This window comes from Bidens hawaiensis, unplaced genomic scaffold, assembly GCF_021521415.1.
Source record: "Bidens hawaiensis isolate Kalapana, Puna unplaced genomic scaffold, B.hawaiensis_p1.1 tig00000780_1, whole genome shotgun sequence".
In the NCBI taxonomy this organism is placed as follows: Eukaryota; Viridiplantae; Streptophyta; class Magnoliopsida; order Asterales; family Asteraceae; genus Bidens; species Bidens hawaiensis.
Genome location: NW_027491045.1, coordinates 4,613,686 through 4,633,624, shown reverse-complemented (window position 1 = coordinate 4,633,624; position 19,939 = coordinate 4,613,686). Strand labels below are relative to the sequence as shown.

Sequence of the window (19,939 nt, the reverse complement as noted above, 5' to 3'; positions counted from 1 at the left end):
TCTTGTTCAAACAGTGAGAATAATCATCACATATCATGATTACTTGAATAAATTATCATCATACCAATATACCAAACGAAGAAATTTTATTTTAACTCATTTGGAACCACCCCTAATATCCAAATGAGTCTTCCTGAGATGAGATGCTAATTTTGGCGCTTCAGACCTGGTTCACCCAGAAACATCTAACTCACTATTATGGGCAAATTCCATTGAGTCAGGTTTCAAACCTCAGACCTTAAGATCTTAAGCCTTAACCATCACATTATGCCATAATTGGTCGGACTAGAAGGCCAACTACAAGCCAAATGAAGATACACATAAGGTGTGTTATGTGGCCGAACCTAATCCTTTCCTGTTGTAAACCATTTTCGGCCGTAGTTTTAGCAAGTTGCCAAAATACCAGCCAACTTATTTTTGGGTGTTTTCTAATTTGCACAAAGATTAAGATTTAGGACAGTCTTAATTGTTTAGCTTATTGATACAACCTCTTTGGAATCATGATATTAAGAATTTTTGTGGGTCATTGTACGATTATTAAACTTAACAATCAATATCAGCCATCAAGATTCAAAAACCCCCTCTTGCAGTATGCAAACCAATATGTTGAGCCCTGTTGCACCATGATCACATTCCATAAATAAGGAAATATCTATACCTGTATAAGGAGTACATCAAGAACCATAGTATATCAGCAACAGCCCATACGCTATCTAGTGTAGGATCTTTGATAAATTTTGGAACTTCGTGACAAAATCGTGAGACCAGTCAAATAAAAAGAAAAGTTGGAACTAATATATATTTTTCATTAAACTCAAAACCGCCACTCCCGTTTGAATAGTAAAGCCAATCCTACTAAAATTCGGGACTTAGGAGCCGAACAAGTATACCATGGCGACACATTGAACCCTGCTCAGAAAATTCACAGCTTCCGGGCAAAAAAAAAAACAAATGTATCAAAAGCAAATGCGAGAAACACATGTTAATTCTCTAAACAAGCATTCTCGTGTTTAACAACTTTGCCCGATTCATCCTTCAACTCAGCCTGACCCACTCATGTAAGGACCACACATGATTGTTCCACCCTGCCCACCCAAACACAAGAAATTGATTCATCATTTCATCCTCATCTTATAACTTGAACTGATTCAACCCAAATCTGGCCGGTTGATCCCTCTGATCAAAGGTTGACAGTGACTTTTAGTTTAGTTTAGGTTAGATTGTTTGGATATTGGATTCATGTAGGTTCAAATCATACCCCAAAAGCAATAAATAATAAACATAAATAAAGGTTCAATAATTTTTTTGGAACCACATTTTGAATTTGTGGTAATTAAGCGATTAGACCTACCAATCACCAATGCATGATATCCATTATTAGTTTCGGAAATTCAAACCCAAAACCTCAACTGGGGAAATTTCTTATTCATTACTAGAAATAAAATATCCCCAATACAATACATCCAAATTTTAGGATGTTATAAATAATCATACAATCAAACCTTTTTAACCAATAGTACAATTAAGGGACACCAATCAAGAAGAGTTTAGATACAAAACAGATACATGTAACACGGGTTATATGTATCAACATATAATAATTGGACTCAAGATGACCTTCCAGGGAACCAGCTCTTTTTGGAGAATTTTAACATCCGGCCGATAGTGTGTCCTACAACTAGAAAAGTCACCAAGGCAAACCATACCAACACGATACCACCCACTACATACGCAGGTACACTTGACTCGAGATTTGGTGTCAAAGCCCATATGGAAACTAAATAAGTTACCGACATAGAGGCGATAGCAATCCGCATAATAACCCTCAGAACCCACATGAAAACCCGATCCATCAAAAAGGGTAATCCACTAATCAGCAACAAGATAATGCTAAGAGTCGAAATAAAGCCAATCGTATTGGAAACTAGGAAAGTGTAGTATTCTGTGTAATAGTCATGTGCCATGACCGCATATCCAGCCTTCTTGGGTGGATCCACAGTTAAGTCATCGTCTTGCCAAACGCCTCCCGGAGGATTCATGGCTGCTTGAAAGGCCATGGTTGCTATCAATGACGCCACCACCATTAAAGAGTTTCTCTTCTTGTCTAACCAATCAGCACTCTTCTTCTTGTAGCCAAACACCATTTTGCGTCCGGACTTTTGAGGAATTTGTTCTAACAAGCTTTCATGGTCCGCATCAACCACTCGTGCTTGTATTAGAGCTTGTATGATTTGTTGATCTTTCTCATCTCTTGGACCTTTAGCAAATATATCCATCAATGTTTCCCCATTCGTGTTGGATGCATTCACTTCTATTGGTGTATTCGGTCGCAAGAAGTTTATGGTCTAACAAATGTTCAAGATATGATCAATTAGTCATAATATAAATTGTATTTTATTTTTCTCAAAGAATTCTCGAGTACGATGGATAATACGTAGGTTATTATTCGTTCTAAAAGATCGATTTCAAAAGAACCGAAATTTGTATTGATGACTAATATTTTCTATATATGAAATAATTAAAAATCAGATCTTATAATACAAAGAAATTACAATATATAAAAAGGATAGGGATCCAATCAACCAACTAATACTAGTTATAAAACGTCAATAACTAATTAACTATCCTAATGCTCAAAACAAATATATAACAATGAGTAAAAAACTTAAAAATAAATAATAAAAACTATAATAGATGGTAAACTTGGGTAACGATTACCTCAATTTGTTTGTCAGCAACAGCCAGGTGTAGTATCGTATTACCATCGGCATCTTTAGCGTTTACAAACTCATGATCACCCACAGTCTCTACCAAAATCTTCAAAACCTCAAGTTGGTTATACTTCACACACAAGTGCAAAATAGTCTCCTGCTGCACCATGTCTCTAGCTGCATGAGGTTGAGCTTGCACTAGCACTTTCACAACTTCACACCGTCCTTTAACGGCTGCAAGATGAAGCGGGTTCATCTCATCGCGGTCACGTGCAAGATGAAGCGGCTGCACCATGTCTCTAGCTGCATGGTGTGTACAAGTAGTTACACATAAGAGCTTGTAAGATTTAATTTAGACTGGAAGGTGTTTCAAAACCATTGTTACTTCACGCACACCATAAAATGCTTTCATTGAGAATCGAACTCAAGACCTTCCGCTTAATAAACGGGTGCTCTAACCAACTAAGGTGTGAAAGCAAGTTGAAGTACGTCCCCTGCATTCATTTTTCATTTTATAAACTATCACTTCCTACCACAAGTAGTGGATAACGGTGCACTACATTGTGGCTGCATATGGCTATCTTAAATAGCCCAACAAGATAATCATAGTTCTAGCCATAACATCATAAATCAATAATTCCCTAGACAAAAAAAATATATCAAAACGTGCTTTCGTTGAGATATGAACTCAAGGCCTCCCGCTTACTAAACAGGTGCTCTAACCATCTGAGCTATGAAAGCTAGTTAAGATACATCCCCTGCATTCCCTTCTCATTTTATAAAACTATCATATCCCACCAAAACAAGTTGATCAGGTTGCAATGGTGCACTTTATGTTTCCCACCATAAGATAATTACAACTCTTGCTATGACTTCATGTAAGGCCCGGTTTTGGTTGTTGAGTCTTTCGTATTTGTAATTAGTTTATCTACGGTTTTAGATCATTTACGTTTATTTGTATTGGGCCCGAGGCCTTTGTATTTGGAGCCCATTGGGCATTATCAATGAAGAGTGTATAGAATACACAACCTAACCCTTTCATTTTTCATTTTATCTAAGTCTTGCAAACTCTCTCAACCTCTCTAACCCTTCTCTCTATTTTCGGTTTTCTCTAACACACATACAAGATCCGAGATCTCGGTCCGACTAGTTGCTTCCGCCAACTAGTTGTGAGGTTGATCCAAGAACGACTAGTACTTAGTTTGTTTTGTTGTTTGATCCGGTTTCGGGACCTACAATTGGTATCAGAGCTTTCGGGCTCTACTAGTTGTAGATCTTGGGTCACAACCTTGGATTTTGGTCTTGTGTGTGAAAAGACGGGTTTTTCAAAGAAAATAAGTGGGTTTCGGGTTCATAAATTTTTCAAAGTTTCTAAGAAAATAAGTGTGTTCATGTTGAAGATGATAAAGTTTGGTTGAAAAGTTATTGGTTTTGGTGTGTGAATCTCAAAATATTTGTGTTTGTAGTGTTATGCATGTATTTGGGTTGGTTTGAGAAATGTGATAGGAAAGTGAGTTGGTGACATTCTAAAAGAGGAATTCAAATACTTTTGTCACTTGAATACAATTGTTCCAAGTAAATTGTATTCAAATCCTTCATCATTTGAATACAATTGTTCATTTGATACAATTGCTCTAAGTAAACTGTATTCAAATCCAAGCTTCCGAGTTCTAAGTAAATTGTATTCAAATCTTTCATTATTTGAATACAATTGATCTAAGTAAATCGTATTCAAATCCAAGCTTCCGAGTTCTAAGTAAATTGTATTCAAATCCTTCATTATTTGAATACAATTGATCTAAGAAAATTGTATTCAAATCAAAACTTCTGAGTTCTAAGTAAATTGTATTCAAATCCTTCATTATTTGAATACAATTGATCCAAGTAAATTGTATTCAAATCCTTCATCATTTGAATACAATTGTCCATTTGAATACAATTGTTATTTGAATACAATTGTTCATTTAAATACAATTGTTATTTGATACAATTGTCCATTTGAAAACAATTGTTATTTGAATACAATTTTTCATTTGAATAAAATTGTTCATTTGAATACAATTGTTATTTGAATATAACTGTCCATTTGAATACAACTGTTATTTGAACACAATTGTTCATTCAAATACAATTGTTATTTGAATACAATTGTCCATTTGAATACAATTGTTATTTGAATACACTTTTGTGATTCAAATACAGTTGTTATTTGAATACAAATTTTCATTTGAATACAATTGTTATTTGAATACACTTGTACATTTGAATACAATTGTTATTTGAATACACTTATTCATTTGAATACAATTGGTCATTTAAATACATTGGACTTGTGTTTTTCAAACAGTCTTTGTTTCAAGAGTGTTTGATCTTTGAGAAAAGGGTTGACCCGTTGACTGTTGGCTTTGACCGTTGACTTTGACTCGTTGACTGTTGACTTTGACCTGTTGACCTTTGACTTTGACCCATTGACTGTTGACTTTGACCAGTTGACCAACAAAACTTTTTTTTTTATTTTTACTTAGTTTTCTATTAAAAAAATGTCTTGCAATTCTAAGCTTGAAGGGAGTCTCAATATGAGGGAATGCCAAAATGACATATTAAAAGAAGAATTCAACAAGTTTAAACATATTCAAGGAGAATTGGTTGCCTCTCTCATCAACAGATTTGAGTCACTCGTTACTAAATTGAGAAGTGTCGGTATCATCCCTGAGTTGTCTGAGATCAACATGAAGCTGTTGGATTCACTGCCTTACGCATGGAACACCAGTGTGATTACCATCAAGAGAACGACAAACCAAGATACCTTAACACTCTCAGAGTTGACTTCTACCATCAAGTCTTTTGAATCAATGGATGCCAACCTTCGAATAAACAATCAGTCAAAAGAAAATAAAGATGAGACATGTGATGCGGGTGTGAGCAGTCAATCAAGTCCTTATCATCCCCGAGTGTGCTGCATGTGGAAGTAGTCAAGCAAACACCTCTTCAAGCTGCTCCGATGAGATTCCTACACCTGACTCACTCATTCCCGAGGTACACAAACTTTGCACTCAGGACTGTATAGATAAAGTTCTTCATTATAGAAACCACAATGCTAAAATTCTAGAACAAATACATAGCATTAAAGTTCAGAATGATGATCTTAAGAAAGCTGCAAAGATTTATATCACTAGGATTAACACTCATGGCAATGATATGGCAAAACTTAGAGGAAAGGTCACTATTGCAACAAATTTAGCTCAACGTCATGAAAAACATATAGATGAACTAAATGCTAAAATTTCCAAATTAGAAATTGAATTATCTCAAAAGAAAATTGCCATAGAAAACTTTGAGTTAGCATCTGAAAAGCTGAACAAACTAATTGGGTCACAAATGGAATTAACATTAAAGACTGGTTTAGGCTATGATAGTTCTGCTATACCTCCACCGTTTAACAATAACTATACTAGCCTTTCTCACTTTGATTTTAATTCTTCTCCTGAGGAAGAAATGGTCTATGGTATTGGTCATGTGCCCTTATCTGTAACATCACGTAATTTTCGGGCCAAAAATGTCAAGTTTTCAAAGTCTAGGGACCAATCCTGCAAATTTCTAAACTCAAGGGGCAGAAATGAAAATTCTGATCTCTTGTCCTTTCGCGATACGCGACGGGACAAAAGACAAGCCCATCGCGTACCGCGATGGGACATGGTCAAATCTTCTAGACGAAGTCAACGACGATACGCGATCGCCGTTGAGCCTACGCCATCGCGATACGCGATGACGTGGCCTGACACGTTGTGACACGTGTGCCACGTGGCAAGTGGTGGCACGACGTGTGCCAGGTGGTGCCACGCGTCACAACGCCTGCCACGTGTTAACACATGGCAGGTCTAGTGTCTGCGTCATCAAGCCTATATCGTGGTACGCGATAGGGTGCCGAGTGACCCATCGCGTACCGCGATGGGATCCAATTTGGGCTATATATAGGGCAGCCACGAGCTCAGCCCTCTCACACCAAAATTTCACACATATACTCTCTCTCCAGCTTTCTCTCACTACCTCGAAATACGTGCCAACGATCCGTCTCGATAAACGTGCCCCGAAAGCACGTTTTCCGTACCTGTTACCTCGATTTCCGTGCCATCTCGAAGTGCTGCCCGACGTCCCGGAGATTTCCTCGAAGTGCGTGCCAAGAGTGTCTCAAAAAGCGTGCCAAGTGTGGGAAGGGTGTTTGATCAAGCGTGTGTCGATAAAAAGCATAGAGTCGAAGTACTGCCCGAGTGTTGAGGGTATTTCTAAGCCGAACAAGATAGGCATAATGCTCGACCAAAATATTAATAAAATAATATAACGGCTTAATACCCAAGTCAAAGTTATGCTCGATGATAAACAAAGAAAAATATAACAAAGAAAATAAAGAAAAGAAAGATAAATATATATATATATATATATATATATATATATATATATATATATATATATTCTTTGTTATGAAATATATTATTTAAGTATAATGAGTATACTTAAATAATAATAAAGAAAGAATACGTTTCTTAATGAAGAAGAAACGTCGGGATTTATAAACTAAAGGTTTATCAAATATTACTTTTCAACTAAAGGTTTTAAAGTAAAATAATGAACTAAAGGTTTATCGAGATAAATAAGACTAGTGGTCTTAAAGCCGGATCGTGTATCCGACTAATAAATGTTATACTCGTACTATAGGTGCGAGATAGCGAAGGAGAACTAACGGACGGTGTTGAAAGCCGATCCCATTTGAAAGGTGAATACGCCCCACTTTTACAAACTTGTTTTCAAACAAACAAACGTGTTATGTGTAAAACTTTACATGAGACTAAGTGTCTCTAAAACCAATGTAAATAAGAGTATAAACCTAGCCCTCAGGCTCGCCTAAAACCTTTTCTTTCCCTCTCTACAATCTATACTACCCAAAAGATGTCTTATGAAGAATTAATAAAATATTTTGACAAGGAAGCAAGAAGAGCGAAGAATACTACAAATTTCCAAAAGGTATCATGAGCAAAGACTACTTCGAATCCTTTTTCAACAAAGAACACAAACAACACCCCAACCCAAGTCCAATCTACCATCTAAATAACACACCACATGGAGAATACCAACCCCCAAAGCACTATCCGATTAACGTCCCCTATAACCCACCGAAGTCAAGTTTTGAGGCACCAAGGCACTCGAGCTATCATCCACCGACTATGCCAATGTATCAACCGTCAGAAATACCAACATATCACCCGTCAGAGATCCCTACCTATCAACCCACGGAAGTACCACAATATTTCCCAACTGGTTATGTACCGCCAAATCCACACCCGTCATATGCATTCCTCTCCAATTTACCAATCAAGGAGGAACCAAAGTCCCCTTCATCCTACTAGATGCAATGCCACTCCGACCAACGAAGATGGCATACCGGCACATCAACCATGGATTCTGCCAGCTCACAACACAACAATGAAGGACCCTCTCGAAAGCCCAAGATGAGGGTAATGACGCCATATGAGAAGATCCACATGACTGCAATGACCGAGGAGGAATTAGAAGAGAATCAAGAAGAGGAACCAGAGGAAGAAACCGACCCCGAGGAAGAATCAGAAGAAGAACCTGGGGAGGAAGAAGAATACCCGGACAACCCAAATGAAGTAACCACACCAGAGGAAGAACAACACTCCACCCCAAGCTATGGTTTTGTCGACCCATACATAAAATTTCTCTATGAACTTAAGGGTAAAGCATCGTCAAGCTTTCCGCCATACCAAGGCGAGATCCCGTCCATTGAAGAGCAAGCAAAAGAAATTCAAGAACATAATGAGGCTGCTAATGCTTTCTTCAATTATCCCTCTGATGAGATGGCAACTCCATACCCAGATCCAAAGAACCACTACGACGTTGTAATGATCGGTTACCGCGACCCACCTCCAAGATACGGGTATCCTACTGACATGCCTCAGTCCCAGGAGGAACATTTGGATCGAGCCTTACAAGAGACCGATGACCTGAGAAAGAAGATTGCTGTGGAGGAGAAGAGAAAGAAGAAAATAGGAGACAAGCTTCTTCGCAAATGCAACAAACTCACCAAAGTTGTGAAGAAATTTATGAAAGATTGAGAAGATAGTGGCGTGTGAACAAGATGTTGAAGTTTGTGTAATATAGTTTGTATAATATGTGTGTATGATATGTAATAAGGATAGGATCTTATATAGCGTTTTAACGATATATAAAGTATGTTGTAAAATGATATACATATCATTTACGATATGTATATGAATGTGAAATAGATAAAACTTGTATAATAAGAAAAGAAATGTGTAAATTTCAGATAAAAGATAAAAAGATAAAAGAATGTCTAGACAAAGCGATAATCGTGAGGCATCCCGAAAGGAAGCCGAGAGACACGAAGCTAAAGGGAAAGGTCCCGAACGAGAGGAACCAATCCCCGACAAATACATGAACCAAATACAACAAATGATTAGAAAAGCTGTTCAAGAAGAATCTGAAAATAGATCCCGAACTAGACAAACCAAACATACTCAATCCAAGAAACCTTCTCGAAAGTCTGTTTCTAAACCCCGTACTCGACCTTCACGTGAGGAAGAGAGTGAGCATGATTCAAATGACGATAAGGGTGTTAGAAAATAATTAAAGAAACTTAAGATAGGAGGATGTTCCTTCAAAGATTTTAAATACTACGGGCCGAAAGAATTTCACGGTGACAAGGGAGCCATCAATACCGTAAGGTGGCTTGAAGAGATAGAGACGATCGTTATTACAAGCAAGTGTACGGAGGAAGAAAAGATTCAATACTGCGCCTTGATGTTCAAAGGCGAAGCATAGAGTGGTGGAACGTGTTACTAATGAGTAGAGGAAGGGAAGTTATGTATAGCTTGACCTGGAAAGAGTTCAAGGATTTGTTGTTGTCAAAGTTCTGTCCGATGCACGAGACGGACCAGATCCAATCCAAGTTCTTGGCTCACAAGGTTGTTGGAACAAACCTTCATGATTACAATACAAAGTTTCACGAATACTGTCGCTTGATTCCCCAGCTGGTCACCCCGGAATCCAGCAAGGTTACTCGTTATATTTGGGGACTGCCACGAGAAATTTGTGACATGGTATGGTCACACTAGCCACAGACTGCCGACTCCGCGATGGAGTTAGCAGGATATTTGATGGGCGGAATGATCCGCAATAAGGAGGAAGATAGAAAGGTTGTACCAGCAAATGACTCGAAGAAAGGTGGAGATACCCAATTCAAGGGTAAGGGAATTGACCAACGAAGGTCTGGCTTCAACCCCGGCATCCCACAGTGCAAAATCTGTAAGAAATATCATCAGGGTAGATGCCTTCTAGCTCCACGACTTTGTGAATCATGTAATAAACCTGGCCACACCACGACCGATTGTTGGAAGAAGAAGATGACCTGCTACAATTGTAAAGAGATGGGACATCTTAGCTTCGAGTGCCCCAAGAATAAACCCGCGACTGGTGGTGCGGGTGGTAGCGGTCAGAAGAATGAGCCCAAGAAGGGCAATGCAAGAGTCTTCATTATGGACACCAAGAAAGCGGCCGACATGCCGGAAACTATCACCGGTACGTTTCTTGTTAACAACGCTTATGCTAGAGTCTTGTTTGATTCGGGTGCCAACTTAAGTTTTATAGATTATAAGTTCTGTAGTCTATTAAACGAACCTTTAATCAAACTTAACAAAACTCTAAACGTCGAGACCGCTAGTGGCGAAACAATTAAAATCTTTGAAGCCTTAGAAAACGGAAAGGTACTATTAGCAGGTTATGTTTTGCCTATTCAATTGTTACCCATGACTCTTGCTGGTTTTGATGTTGTATTGGGTATGGACTGGTTATCCGACAACCATGCTCGTATCCTTTAAAATACCAAGATTGTTGAACTACAAGCCCCTGATAAACGTACCATATGAATTGAAGGGGATAAAGACGGGGGCCAAGTTACCCTAATCTCGATGATAAGGGCTAACAAATGTTTAAATCAATGATTCTTAGCATTCATGGCCTACGTTACCGAAGAATCTAAACCCAAAGAAATCAAAGACGTTCCTGTTGTTTCTGATTATGCCGATGTATTTCCTGATGAACTCCCCGGCATTCCTCCCGATCGTGAAGTAGAGTTTAGGATCGATCTCATTCCCGGTACTGCTCCGATCGCTAAAGCTCCGTATCGCCTCGCGCCAGCCGAGATGAAGGAATTGAAGAAAAAACTAGACGAGCTACTCGATAAAGGTTTCATACGACCTAGTTCATCACCATGGGGAGCGCCAATACTGTTCTTTAAGAAGAAGGATGGATCCATGCGGATGTGCATCGACTACCGAGCTCTCAACAAAGTCACAATCAAGAACCGTTATCCACTTTCGCGTATCGATGACTTGTTCGATCAGCTTCAAGGTGCTAGCTACTTTTCCAAAATCGATCTTCGTTCCGGCTATCACCAACTTAAAGTTCAATCCAAAGACATTCCAAAAACCGCCTTTCGAACAAGGTATGGACATTATGAGTTCACGGTTATGCCGTTTGGACTTACTAATGCTCCACCTGCGTTTATGGACATGATGAACCGAATATGTAAGCCTTACTTAGATAAATTTGTAATCGTTTTCATCGACGACATACTCATATACTCTAAGTCCAAGGCTGATCATGAAGTCCATTTACAAACCTTACTTGAAATCCTTAGGACCGAGAAGTTGTACGCCAAGTTCTCGAAATGCAAGTTCTGGTCACACGAAGTGCAATTCCTTGGTCACATCATCAATGTTAATGGTATTCAAGTAGATCCCGCTAAGATTGAAGCTATCTCGAAGTGGGAGATTCCAAAGTCGCCAACCGAGATTCGAAGTTTCTTGAGATTGGCCGGCTACTATCGAAGGTTCATTGAAAACTTCTCTCGAATCGATGTTCCCTTAACCGCTCTAACTCGAAAGAACATTAAGTATGAATGGGGAGCAAAGCAACAAGAGGCGTTCGATATATTAAAGCAAAAGCTTACCCAAGCTCCTATACTGGCTTTGCCAGAAGGTGACAAAGATTTCGTTGTCTTTAGTGACGCGTCTCATTCCGGCTTGGGATGTGTGCTAATGCAACGAAAGAAAGTAATCGCCTACGCCTCTCGTCAACTTAAGGTGCACGAATAGAACTATACAACGCACGATCTAGAGTTAGGCGCCATAATCTTTGCACTTAAGATATAGAGGCACTATCTCTATGGCGTAAGGTTTATCGTGTACACCGATCACAAAAGCTTGAAACATATTTTTGAGCAAAAAGAACTAAACATGCGCCAATGACGCTGGATGGAAACTCTTAACGACTACGATTGTGAGATTGTTTATCACGAAGGTAAAGCCAACGTCGTGGCTGATGCCTTGAGTCGTAAAGAGCATGAAAAGCCAAAAAGAGTCCAAGCGTTGAGGCTAGAACTTCAAATCGATCTTATTGACCGAATCAAATCCGCTCAAACTCAAGCGATTAACGAAAACAAGATCTCCGATGAAAAACGTAACGGCACCATTGACTCGTTAGTCAAAGGTGACGATGGTATCCTTAGAATAGGAAACCGGATTTAGGTACCAATCATTGGAGATTTACGTGAAAAGATCATGAATGAAGCCCATAAGTCCAAATATACGATGCACCCCGGTAGTGACAAAATGTATCAAAATCTTAAGTCGAACTACTGGTGGAATGAAATGAAAAAGGACATCGCTTCGCATGTTGCGAAATGTCTAACTTGTTTAAAAGTCAAGGCTGAACATCAAAAGCCTTCGAGATTGCTTCAGCAACCTGAACTTCCCGTGTTGAAATGGGAGTTTATCACCATGGATTTCATTACCAAACTCCCGAAAACGACTCGACAACATAATGCTATATGGGTAATCGTGGACCGTTTAACAAAGTTCGCACATTTCATACCTATCAATGAGTCGTACTCAATGGATAGATTAGCGCGTATCTATGTGAACAACATCGTTGCTTTGGATGGAGTACCGTTATCTATAATTTCCGATAGAAACAGTCGTTTCACGTCTCATTTTTGGAAAAGCTTCCAACAAGCACTCGGCACAAAGCTAAACCTTAGCACCGCCTATCATCCACAAAATGATGAGCAAAGCGAAAGGACAATTCAAACGTTGGAAGATATGCTCCGCGCTTGTGTGATAGACTTAGGTGGAAGTTGGGACGACCACTTACCACTAATGGAATTTTCGTATAACAATAGTTATCACTCGAGCATTCAAGCCGCACCATTCGAGGCGTTATATGGTTGAAAGTGTAGGACGCCCGTGTGCTGGTCTGAAACTGGAGATATCCGATTGTTTGGACCCGAAATAGTCCAAGAAACCACCGATAAAGTTCTTCAAATTCGAGAACGACTTAAGACTGCGCGTGATCGCCAAAAGAGTTACGTCGATGTCCGTCGTAAGCCGTTAGAGTTTAGTGTCGGTGACAAAGTAGTTTTGAAAGTCTCGCCGTGGAAAGGCGTAGTCCGATTCGGCAAGAAAGGCAAACTAAGTCCTCGATTCGTTGGACCCTTCGAGGTACTCGAACGAATTGGTATTGTCGCATACCGTTTGCGACTACCCGAGGAAATGCAAGGGATACACGATGTATTCCATGTTTCGAACCTACGAAAATGTCTAGCCGATGAATCTCTTTCAATTCCCCTAAAAGACGTAGAAATCAATGAAAATTTAAAATTTGTAGAACGTCCCATTCAAATCGACGATTCAAAACTAAAGAAACTTAAAAGACGAACATTAAAGATCGTGAAAGTGAAATGAGATTCCCGACGAGGACCCGAGTACACTTGGGAACTCGAGTCCGAAATGAAAAAGAAATACCCCCACTTGTTATCGTAAGCAATCTCGAGGACGAGATTTATTTTAAGGTGGGGAGGATGTAACATCACGTAATTTTCGGGCCAAAAATGTCAAGTTTTCAAAGTCTACGGTCCAATCCTGCAAATTTCTAAACTCAAGGGGCAAAGATGAAAATTCTGATCTCTTGTCCTATCGCGATACGTGACGGGACAAAAGACAAGCCCATCGCGTACCGCGATGGGACATGGTCAAATCTTCTAGACGAAGTCAACGGCGATACGCGATCGCCGTTGAGCCTACGCCATCGCGATACGCGATGACGTGGCCTGACACGTTGTGACACGTGTGCCACGTGTCAAGTGGTGGCACGACGTGTGCCACGTGGTGCCACGCGTCACAACGCCTGCCACGTGTTAACACATGGCAGGTCTAGTGTCTGCGTCATCAAGCCTATATCGTGGTACGCGATAGGGTGCCGAGTGACCCATCGCGTACCGCGATGGGATCCAATTTGGGCTATATATAGGGCAGCCACGAGCTCAGCCCTCTCACACCAAAATTTCACACATATACTCTCTCTCTAGCTTTCTCTCACTACCGCGAAATACGTGCCAACGATCAGTCTCGATAAACGTGCCCCGAAACCTCATTTTCCCTACCCGTTACCTCGATTTCCGTGCCATCCCGAAGTGCTGCCCGACGACCCAGAGATTTCCTCGAAGTGCGTGCCAAGAGTGTCTCGAAAAGCGTGCCAAGTGTGGGAAGGGTGTTTGATCAAGCGTGTGTCGATAAGAAGCATAAAGTCGAAGTACTGCCCGAGTGTCGAAGGTATTTCTAAGCTGAACAAGGTAGGCATAATGCCCGACCAAAATATTAATAAAATAATATAACGGCGTAATACCCAAGTCGAAGTTATACTCGATGATAAACAAAGAAAAATATAACAAAGAAAATAAAGAAAAGAAAGATAAAATATATATAGATATATATATATATATATTCTTTGTTATGAAATATATTATTTAAGTATAATGAGTATACTTAAATAATAATAAAGAAAGAATACGTTTCTTAATGAAGAAGAAACGTTGGGATTTATAAACTAAAGGTTTATCAAATATTACTTTTCAACTAAAGGTTTTAAAGTAAAATAATGAACTAAAGGTTCATCGAGATAAATAAGACTAGAGGTCTTAAAGCCGGATCGTGTATCCGACTAATAAATGTTATACTCGTACTATAGGTGCGAGATAGCGAAGGAGAACTAACGGACGGTGTTGAAAGCTGATCCCATTTGAAAGGTGAATACGCCCCACTTTTACAAACTTGTTTTCAAACAAACAAACGTGTTATGTGTAAAACTTTACATGAGACTAAGTGTCTCTAAAACCAATGTAAATAAGAGTATAAACCTAGCCCTCAGGCTGTGGTATACGTTTGTCTGGATCCTTACATATGTGGTATGCGGTTGGCATATCGCACCACGCCTGGTCACGACCTCCAGCCACGATAGGCCGGACCAAAGTATGTCCGAGTGAGAATGACCTTATGTATATTTATGGTACCTAAGTATGTCGGAACGCTGCGGTGTTCTGCTGAGGTGACCTAGAGTAGAGACTCGAGTTTATGATGATTGTTTAACTTGATTATTCCTAAGCCAAGATGGGCCGAGGCTTACATGGTCTCGAGGGATAATTAAAGTAAAGAAAATATTTTTGCGTCAGCATATTCACCAGCATTCGTTGCTGACATATTTTATTAAACATTTTGCAGGTAATCAGGAATAGAGCTTGCAAGACGAAGAAGCTCAAGAATCCGGTGGGTCGGATAATTTTGTGTAAATATTAAAATATGTGGTTTTGTAAACTTATAAACAAGTAAATACTAAACGAGACTTCTGTCTCGTCTTTTGTAATATAAATATTTTATAATATCGATCCTTTGTTTTTATAAAGACTTCCGCTTAAACCCGCAACTCTGATTTATTTACAAATACGGTACCAACTATGGTTCACACTTCTAGGCCTAAGATGGGGGTGTGACAGGTTGGTATCAGAGCCATCGATCTTAGCAAATTGGGTATCATAAAACAATACCCAATCTTCGATCCAAGCATAGGAAATATTTACTTGTTTATTTGAATAGGGATAAGATTGGTTGGTAACCTTTTCTTTCCCCCTCTACAATCTATACTACCTAAAAGATGTCTTATGAAGAATTAATAAAATATTATGACAAGAAAGCAAGAAGAGCGAAGAAATGCTACAAATTTCCACAAGGCATCATGAGTAAAGACTACTTCGAATCCTTTTTCAACGAAGAACACAAACAACACCTCAAACCAAGTCCAATCAACCATCTAAATAACACACTACATGGAGAATACCAACCCCCAAAGCACTATCCGATTAACGTCCCCTATAACCCACCGAAGTCAAGTGTTGAGGCACCAAGGCACTCGAGCTATCATCCACCGACTATGCCAATGTATCAACCGTCAGAAATACCAACATATCACCCGTCAGAGATCCCTACCTATCAACCCACGGAAGTACCACAATATTTCCCAACTGGTTATGTACCGCCAAATCCACACCCGTCATATGCATTCCTCTCCAATTTACCAATCAAGGAGGAACCAAAGTCCCCTTCATCCGACTGGATGCAATGCCACTCCGACCAACGAAGATGGCATACCGGCACATCAACCATGGATTCTGCCAGCTCACAACACAACAATGAAGGACCCTCTCGAAAGCCCAAGATGAGGGTAATGACGCCATATGAGAAGATCCACATGACTGCAATGACCGAGGAGGAATTAGAAGAGAATCAAGAAGAGGAACCAGAGGAAGAAACCGACCCCGAGGAAGAATCAGAAGAAGAACCTGAGAAAGGAATAAGAATGCCCGGACAATCCAAATGAAGTAACCACACCAGAGGAAGAACAACACTCCACCCCAAGCTATGGTTCTGTCGACCCTTACATAAAATTTCTCTATGAACTTAAGGGTAAAGCATCGTCAAGCTTTCCGCCATACCAAGGCGAGATCCCGTCCATTGAAGAGCAAGCAAAAGAAATTCAAGAACAGAATGAGGCTGCTAATGCTTTCTTCAATTATCCCTCTGATGAGACGGCAACTCCATACCCAGATCCCAAGAACCACTACGACGTTGTTATGATGGGTTACCGCGACCCACCTCCAAGATATGGGTATCCGACTGACATGCCTCAGTCCCAGGAGGAACATTTGGATCGAGCCTTACAAGAGACCGATGACCTGAGAAAGAAGATTGTTGTGGAGGAGAAGAGAAAGAAGAAGATAGGAGACAAGCTTCTTCGCAAATGCAACAAACTCACCAAAGTTGTAAAGAAGTTTATGAAAGATTGAGAAGATAGTGGCGTGTGAACAAGATGTTGAAGTTTGTGTAATATAGTTTGTATAATATGTGTGTATGATATGTAATAAGGATAGGATCTTATATATCATTTTAACGATATATAAATTATGTTGTAAAATGATATACATATCATTTACGATATGTATATGAATGTGAAATAGATAAAACTTGTATAATAAGAAAAGAAATGTGTAAATTTCAGATAAAAGATAAAAAGATAAAAGAATGTCTAGACAAAGCGATAATCGTGAGGCATCCCGAAAGGAAGCCGAGAGACACGAAGCTAAAGGGAAAGGTCCCGAACGAGAGGAACCAATCCCCGACAAATACATGAACCAAATACAACAAATGATTAGAAAAGCTGTTCAAGAAGAATCTGAAAATATATCCCGATCTAGACAAACCAAACATACTCAATCCTTACATATGTGGTATGCGGTGGGCACATCGCACCACGCCTGGTCACGACCTCCAACCACGATGGGCCGGACCAAAGTATGTCCGAGTGAGAATGACCTTGTGTATATTTATGGTACCTAAGTATGTCGGAATGCTGCGGTGTTTTGCTGAGGTGACCTAGAGTAGAGACTCGAGTTTATGATGATTGTTTAACTTGATTATTCCTAAGCCAAGATGGGCCGAGGCTTACGTGGTCTCGAGGGGTAATTAAAGTAAAGAAAATATTTTTGCGTCATCATATTCACCAACATTCGTTGCTGACGTATTTTATTAAACATTTTGCAGGTAATCAGGAATAGAGCTTGCAGGACGAAGAAGCTCAAGAATCCGGTGGCTCGGATAATTTTGTGTAAATATTAAAATATGTGGTTTTGTAAACTTATAAACAAGTAAATACTAAACGAGACTTCTGTCTCGTCTTTTGTAATATAAATATTTTATAATATCGATCCTTTGTTTTTATAAAGACTTCCGCTTAAACCCGCAACTCTGATTTATTTACAAATACGGTACCAACTATGGTTCACACTCCTAGGCCTAAGATGGGGGTGTGACATTATCAAAGACATTTGTTCCTGCTGTTCGCAAGACTGTTAATTCAGCTTGTTCTTCAGTTAATCCTAATAGTGATTCATCTTCTATAGCGGGTTGTGTAGAAGAAAATGGGTGTTTGGAAACAAACAAGGGTTGTGGAGATAAAAATGTACTTTTTGATTCATCTATTTTCAACCCTGTCTGTAACAATATTGATTTCAAAAACATTTTGAACAATGATGTATTTGATGAGAGTGTTCATGTTGGCACGACTCTTGAAAATGAAAAGGGTGTTTCCATTTCTGATAGTGACTCTGAAACTATTTTTGATGAAACCATTGTTGATAGAAACGTGCATGAAAAGGTATATTTGAATACTAACTTACCTATTCGTTCGTTAAATAGTTGTAAAGTTGAGGAAACCAAAGTTAATGAAAATTGTTTTGAAAAGGAAAAGGCAAGTACATCTGGTAAATATGTCCCACCTCATAGAAACAATTTTTATCAATCTACAAATCAATATTATCAACCTCAACTTTACAATCAATTTGATAATAGCTACTATGGTTATTATCCACAAGATTATGTTAACTCTTTCTATGCAAATGTTTTTGATGATCGGGGTCATAGATCTGACAACTTGTTTGTTCCCGTATAACCATCTCCTTATTCGCCACAACCCATGTATTATCATTCTGATAGTTTCTATAGGGAAGATAGAAGAAAATTATGTTTTGTGTGTGGTAACCCTTCCCACCTTGCAAGACATTGCAAGAACTGGCATGATATGAAAAGGAAAACGAACAGTCGGTTTAATCAATTCAGATCCAGAGCTAAACCAAGCTCAAGGAATAGAAATGATCAACCTGACAGTTCTGCCAGTGAAATGGACGTGAGATCCAAAAATAAAAGAAATGACAAACCTCCTTTTTGGATAACCAAGAAAGAGAGAGCAAAAAGAAATTCAAAGACTGAAAGGTCTGAGAATTTATCAAAAAAATAGAAGAAAAGAAATCCAAAAATTGAAAAATCTGAGGATGTTGTTTTAAAACAAAGAAGGAGACAGTCTCGAAAATCTTTTAAAAGCAGGAAACCTGTTCGTGCATGGAATCCTAAAGACTACTCTTCTGGTTCTGACACGTCCCATAACTTCATAAATAAAAATGAGAAAAGGACATTTGACCCTCCCGAGACAACTAAGTCTCGGGAACCTGTATCTAATTAAACGGTTAATGTGTGAAGAGTCAGCCAAGACATTATGTAAATAGTATTTGGTATTTGGATAGTGGTTGTACTCGACACATGACATGAGACGAATCCTTGCTGTTTGACATTAAACCGTTCGATGGCGGATACGTTTATTTTGCTAGAGATATGGGTGAAAATATCACTAAACATGGTAGAGTGTTAAATGGAGTCCTGACGTTTGACGACGTCAATCTGGTGGAACAACTGAACCACTACCTACTTAGCATCTCTCAAATCTGAACCGAAAGCTTGTCACAATAGAACGAGTCGATACTGATGACAACTATGCAGACCTGTTTACTAAAGCCTTTAATCGTGCCAGATTTTTGTTTCTCGTTGAGTCACTTGGCATGATCTCTTTTGTACAAAATTAAGTTTTAATTTTTGGTTTATTTTTCTTTATTTTTATTATAAAATATTTTATTTTTATTTTTTTTTATTTCATTTTATTTTTATTTTTTTAAAGGTTTATTTTATCTAAGTTCTTTTTAATTTAGTTTCCATTTTAATTTAGCTTATTTTTTAATTTTAAACTTTTATTTTCAAATTAATTTTTTATTAAAGTTTTAAAATTTGAAACTTTTATTTTATTTTTATTTTGTTTTTAATTTTCTTTTTAATTTGCATTTCATTTTATTTCATATTTCTTTTATCTTTTTATATATAAAAATTATAAATATTTTTTAAATATGTCACAATTTTAGAGGG

General features: G+C 38.7%; 2 protein-coding genes across 2 annotated transcripts in view; both read right to left on the bottom strand.

Annotated features, from left to right (window-relative positions):
- The window catches only part of LOC143538961 (uncharacterized), a 33,649-nt gene that overhangs the window by 4,140 nt on the left and 9,570 nt on the right, over positions 1 to 19,939 (bottom strand). The window lies entirely within an intron of this gene.
- LOC143535171 (uncharacterized) lies at positions 1,577 to 3,006 on the bottom strand. The gene is made up of 2 exons (XM_077029502.1): positions 2,719 to 3,006; positions 1,577 to 2,345 (listed from the first exon to the last, which is right to left on the bottom strand). The coding sequence occupies exons 1-2, from the start codon at positions 3,004 to 3,006 to the stop codon at positions 1,608 to 1,610; spliced, it is 1,026 nt and encodes a 341-aa protein (XP_076885617.1). The 3' UTR covers positions 1,577 to 1,607.